At 41.6% G+C, this 6,569-nt stretch overlaps 2 protein-coding genes across 2 annotated transcripts in view; one reads left to right on the plus strand and one right to left on the minus strand.

The window, feature by feature from the left end:
• Nucleotides 1-1,223: 1,223 nt before the first annotated feature.
• opa3 (outer mitochondrial membrane lipid metabolism regulator OPA3) lies at nucleotides 1,224-4,110 on the minus strand. The gene is made up of 2 exons (XM_084064354.1): nucleotides 3,965-4,110; nucleotides 1,224-2,584 (listed from the first exon to the last, which is right to left on the minus strand). Exons 1-2 carry the CDS (start codon nucleotides 4,104-4,106, stop codon nucleotides 2,241-2,243), a joined length of 486 nt encoding a protein of 161 aa, XP_083920480.1. The 5' UTR covers nucleotides 4,107-4,110; the 3' UTR covers nucleotides 1,224-2,240.
• A 1,308-nt stretch (nucleotides 4,111-5,418) lies between these two features.
• The window catches only part of ppp1r13l (protein phosphatase 1, regulatory subunit 13 like), a 31,213-nt gene continuing 30,062 nt past the window's right edge, over nucleotides 5,419-6,569 (plus strand). The window contains exon 1 of the mRNA XM_084064243.1: nucleotides 5,419-5,629. The gene's annotated coding sequence lies outside the window, so the exon portion shown is untranslated. The remainder of the gene's footprint in view (nucleotides 5,630-6,569) is intronic.

The raw sequence follows: 6,569 nt of genomic DNA on the forward strand, positions 1-6,569 counted from the left end.
TAACCCCATCCCTCAAAAAATGCAGTTCGCTGGGCCCATTCAAAACAGCCCTAAAAACTCATCTTTCTGGAGGCCAAAAGAGGAGGTAGTACCAGTTTCCCGGTAGACAGACGATCCCCCTCCCCTTTCTTTTGTACTGTATATATTTTTTATTTTTCATGCTTTTTTTGTACATGGTGGTATTTTTTTCTCTGTATTTTTATGTTGATTTTTGAACTGTTTGGTTGCTACTATATATGTCTATGAAATTAATTCAAGGACCCAAACGGAAACAAGTCCGCAAGGACTTTTTTGGTCTGACCTTTTAGACAAAAGTATTATAAATGTAACTGTGTTGTTTTACATTCTTTTGCCTAATAAAAATTTCAATCAATCAATGAAAACTCTCACAGAATAGAGAAACAACATGTTCTATTATTAATGGAATTCTCTGATATCCCTGATAATGTTTCATTTGTCTATAAACCCGTTCTCTCAAAGAATAGAACTTCACAGCGCTGCATGTGTCCTCACCCAATAATGAATTCCTGCGACTTAGAGTCAGATATTGTTTTCTAGTTGCGTATCCATTTGAAAGTTCTGGCAGAAAACGTGTGTTTAGTAAAAAGTTATCCACTTTTCCACAAGATTCACGGACCACGATTCTGTCCGTGACGGGGCCAGGCCCGAAATGCCTGCTGGACTGAACATATGAAAACTTCCTTTGGGAACAGTCTATGTTTGGGAAGCACAAAGGTATGGGGCACACAATTGACAAGTGCTTTGGGATAGATATTCTAGGGTCATCCTTTTAGCATTCTTTTGTATAAATCCGTGCCTTAGAAGACAATAGAGCAACATGTTCTATTATTAATGGAATTAGTTAATCTCATGAACTCCCATTTCTTTCAGCTTATTGTATCTAGACTCCTGCCTCTCTGGTTATCTTCCAATAACATGTTCAACTGGCCCGTCCTGTCAATGATCACATAAACCTCATTTAACAAGCTATGTGCAAGTCTGATTTTTTGTATGTGTTAAATTGACTGCTTAGTTTAACCATTTTCTGAATCTGACAAAGATGTCGAACCTAGCTATTTCTTGAATCTTTCCTCCAAACTGTTTGTCCTTGAGAAGAGGAATTACCACCGCGCTTCAGCCAGACAAGGCAAGCCGTGAAGGAGGAGAGGACACTGGAGCAGCTCTGACGGTCGACATTTAAGCCTTTTTATTGTAAGGTGCTAGCAAGGGTGTTTTTGTCCTTCTTTGCTCAATTTAATTTCCATACCTTCCTGATCACGTTTCACAACTAGCTTTCCCACACACAGGCTTCAATCTATTAGAGTTCCTTTGAATACAATAGGTCAATCATCACATGATTTGAGGAATGATAGACATGTGAAAATGCATCAAAGCATTTAACTTTATTTTCAAGTAATTTACATCAATCATTTACAACATGCCAAAGCCACATAATCACATTTTCAACTAGCCAACAAAGAGATTCAAAGTGTAAATATGTTTAACTGATGATGAATGGGATGGTTTATTGCCAAACAAAACTACCGACAAGGCAGATACTTATGACAATCGGTTTGCTGCGTGTTTATTGCAAAAAAAAAAAGGTTTTCATATCTCTGCATTGGACCTATGGTTCTCAACTCTAGTACTGGAGAACCAGTCTACCCATCTAAGCCAGACTTATTAAATCCTGGATTGGCAGGTGAAAGCGTTTAGCTATCTGGTATTACAGAAACACAGACTAGTAGTAGTCTGGTTCACCGATACCATGATTGAGAACCACAACATAACACAATATGAGATGCATGCTCATCACTCAGGCAGTTCAACACTGCGGGATCATTGAAATAACGTTACCAGACCTAGATATTTCATGTTCACCATCTTCATATATACACACAGTTGAACTTGTAATGAAAGGGCACTAGATAAACCGAATAATCACACTATGAATATCATAGCAATCCCCTTTTCAATTGGTTGCTCAAAACATGAGCAAAATACCCCAAACCACAACATACTTGTATGCGTAGGTCAACTTCTTGCACCCAAGCTTTAGGTGCAGTGTTAAATTGTGTGTGTGTGTGTGTGTGTGTGTGTGTGTGTGTGTGTGTGTGTGTGTGTGTGTGTGTGTGTGTGTGTGTGTGTGTGTGTGTGTGGCTGGGCTGTTATGGCAGTGCCACATTGGTGCACACATCTTCATTTACACACATTAGTGCCAATTTCCCATCACCACTTGGCTAAGAGCCATCACCTGCATCTTTTTTGGGTGTGGGGAAGGACAACAGTAGCCTGTTGACTTCTCTGAGCTGTGCACCTAGTGTCTCTGTGGTCATGGCCAGCTCTCCTATCTGAGTCTGTAGATTGGTGATGGTCTCATTTAGCTCATCTTCCTTGTTGCGTGAGTTGGCAGCCTGCCTGCTGTACTCTAGCACCATGCAGCCTCCCCCGATGAGGAAAATGATGGCCTCTCCGAGCAGCTCTGCCCCAAGCTCGGCCGCCGCTTCCTCATTCAGGGGCTTGATGGCGGCGCCCCGGAACCCCATGATACGCATCTTGCTTCTCATTTCAACCCAGTGGTAAACTGTGAGGATAAAAAGCATCATTATGACACCAGTACATATTTAATTGTATTCTATATTCTCCCCGTTTAGAGTAGACTAGACTTCTAATAAAAACACATTTTCACTTGTTTTACACAGATAAAATTTCTAGAGCATTTCAAATTCTTCACAACAAGATCAACCAGTAAGACATTGGGACAGAGTGAAAAGTCTTCTGAGGAAGTCTCTTGTTAATTTATTCACTGTGGATTGATTGTTCACATACACTTTGACTACATTTATAACTGTAGTCTGTAAACCTCATTCACCATCCATGCAAATCCCAATACAGGAGGTACAGATACAGGGTGGTCCAGAGGAACCTAAAACTCCTTTGTTATTATATTGGAGGTAGCCTTGGATAAGACTTTATTGAGTCTGTCTTTTGCTTTTTCACATCTGGTTACATGTCGCCTTTCCGACGTTAACTAACCCTATACCTAACCCTAACCTTAACCGCACGCGGAAGCCACTAGTCGGAGTATAGTAGTGAGATGTCGGAATGCAGACATGACCCCTTCATATCTATACGAAAGCAAAAGTCAGACTGACAGACTCCATGCAATACATCTATGATAGTCTTAATCAAAGGCTATAAGCGGAGGGAGACGTTTTGCTTGTCAACTAGCTACTTGGAACACGCCACAAAAGAACTCCAAGACAAGAGGAGGTATTCATTCAAATTGGTTTATCAGGGTACCACTGGTGGTTAAGTGTGCATCGTTACACACACGCCAAGTCATAGACCTCCTCCCTCCACCCTGGACGAAAAAAAGAACTGGGACAAACAAACGGGTGCTACTTAATGAGCGGCAGGTGCAACTAAGCCCCCTGTCTAGTGTCTATTGAGACTTCCACAGCAGTACCTATCATTTCAATCCCTGTTATTATAATATAGGGCTGAAGTGGTTAATGTATGTTTTGTAATAATAATCCAAATCTACAAAGTAACTAGTAAATAACGTTTTTAAATAATTGTAGTGGAGTAAACGTATATTTGCCTCTGCGATGTAGTGGAGTAGTAGTAAAGGTACTGAAATTGGAAATACTCCAGTAAAGTAAAAGTACATCAAAATTATACTTGAGTAAATGTACTTAGTTACTTTACACCAGTGGTAATAACAGTATCCTCTCTAGCTCTACTCAATGACCTACGAGTCCCTCCTCCGTGAGATCGCCTTGGACCCCATTGGTCAGACATCCATACAAGCCACCACCCATTGGCGGAACGTCAGAGCCTAGTGAACCTGATTGGCTGCTTCGCTCCTCCGCTTCCATCCAATACTTTATACAACCTCCGGGACGGTGGCTGAACTCTAGCCGTCATTGAGGCACCGCAAACGGCCGTCTAAAGCGCTTACCCTGCGCGGGAGGCCCGCAGACATAGGTCTTGAAGAATTCGCTCCGTCTGGCGCCGGCCTTGATCCGGTTGGCCACCGGCTTGCTGAGCTGCCTGACGCCCAGGTAGAGCAGCTTGGCGATGGGGAAGGCACCAACCACCATTTTAGCGGAAACACTAATGCGAATGAAGGGCAGTGTTGCCAGGTTTTCTGAGAGAAACAAGCAACCAGGTCTAAGATAACAAGCCCAAAATAAGTGACTTTAGGCCACATGAGCACTTTTACGTCGACTATTTGCAAATAGCCGATCTACAAGTGAGCTTGTAAATCTGCTATTTTCCAAGAAAAATCTTGGAGAAACAAAGTGGAGATTGTGGTATATTTTCAAATCCACACAAATCTTGTATGGGAATCTCTGGCGCAACATATTTTCAGAAGGTTGGGTGACGGTCTACAAAATACAAATATATATTAATTTGGGGGTCCTTGACATGAAAATGTTACAGAACCACTTAAACAACATTAGTTAACAAGCCCAAATAAGCAACTATACACTTAAGAAACAAGACCCAAAAAAACGCAACCCGCAAATACCAAGCAAAAAGCCCAAAGTCGCTTATAATAGGCCGACATGGCAACACTGATGAGAGAGGGGCGGGACGCACGCACCACGTTGCTGTTGATGACGCCACGACGCATCAACTTGGTCCACTCCCCCTTCACCTACGTAGTCTGACCGTGCAAATGGCGAGCGTCCTACTATCACGCATCATGGATTTCTTATTGCGTTTGAGTAAACTGGTGACACACCCGATGTATTATAACTGTATATGGTGACACCCCGCGGCTTGGGAGCTTGACAAGACTAGAGGGGAATTAATGTCATGGTGGCACCTGTAGCAAAGTGTATATTTATTTGACTGTGTCTGTGTTTGTATTTTCATTTGCAAAATCCCCTATATACTGATATCCATTGCAGCAGGGCTAGGTGTTGCGAAATTAAAATACCAAAGAAATGTTACATTTTTTATTTTTGATGTTATTTCTCACGAGTGACACAGTGCGCGCTACTGCGTCCTGTCTTCCCTAGTGACTGGTGGCGGGGGGCGTCACCATTTTACTCAAATGCGAAAATATATCCATGCTTGCGTCAAAAAGTCAATTTAATTACATTGTTACGCTTACGCAATCAAGCTGCACATAAAATGTTAGTTTCCCATTGTCTAAATATTTCTACAATTAAATATAATTATTTGATCAATAAATATATATTAAGCGGTCAGTGTAATAATAAAGAAATCTTAATTTATAAAAAAGAAATCGGGTGTATCGGGTTACATTACAGCCTATTGGTTACCATGGTTACCAGCCAGCGGTGGGTTGGACTCCATGTTCCAAAATAACTTCAGTCAATACGCAGCTATGACTAAATGTCTGGATCGGCACACACACACACACACACACTCACACACGCACACACGCACGCACACACGCACACACGCGCACACACACACACACACACACACACACACACACACACACACACACACACACACACACACGAGAGAGAAACAGAGAGAGAGAAAGAGAGAGAGAATAACTTCTGCGACTCCTGGGAAGAACTTTTTAATCACGGTTGGATTTTCTTCTGCCGTCAAGACTGTGGAAGAACAACGGTCTTGTTAGGTAAGGAGGGGGTTTGGTGTCTACAACAAGAACGCAATAGTCTAATCAATAATAATGCAATAATAACCCATAACTGTCTTTCTTCCATCCCACGCATTTCCAGTGGTGTAAAGCAGTGGTTCTCAAACTTTTTCGTGGCAAGGACCCCCAAATAGACACTTATTAGGCCGCGGACGCCCATTTGAAAATATATGCCAGGGACCCCCATAAGAGAAGAATTGCTCTTGCAGTGATTCTCAACCATTTTAATTTCAAGGACCCCCCAGTTTGACATTGGGCTACGGACCCCCACGTAATGGCAGTTCTATCTGTGGGACACCAATTTATATTGTAAACTAAGAGTGTACAAATGGAACCAAATGCATTTGGTTCCATACACTCTTAGAGTTACAGACCCATAAGGGTCCATTTGGTTCCTAACTATCTATCATTTATGCTTTTGTACTTTTACTCAAGTAGATTTTGAATACCGAACTTGTACTTGAAACAGAGTATTTCTACATTGCAGTATTGATACTTTTACTTAAGTAAAAGATTTGAGTACTTTTTCCATATTTACATATTTATAACATATATTTAACATATAATATAGCCCAGGGGTCTTCAACAGGGGGTCCAGGACCCCTAGCTGTCCTCAGAGTTACTACAGGGGGTCCGCCAAATCTTTGTGTGATGTGATTTTTTTTTTACCTTAACGACTTGAACCCTAGCATCCCTTTTCTGAGGAGAACTTAAGCCAAAAATAGCAGATCTATAAGCTCACAACGCCTCGCGCGTTGTGAGCTTGTAGATCTGCGTGTGACAGACAGAGGATTCAGGCTCCCACATTACTTTTTACGTCAACAGTTTTCAAAGAATGTATGTCGGTGTGATTATAATCAGTGGTGTAAGTAACTAAGTGCATGTATTCAAGTACTGTACTTAAGTACAATTTTGAGGT

This window comes from Gymnoscopelus microlampas (genome assembly GCF_963454915.1).
Source record: "Gymnoscopelus microlampas genome assembly, chromosome: 8".
In the NCBI taxonomy this organism is placed as follows: domain Eukaryota; kingdom Metazoa; phylum Chordata; class Actinopteri; order Myctophiformes; family Myctophidae; genus Gymnoscopelus; species Gymnoscopelus microlampas.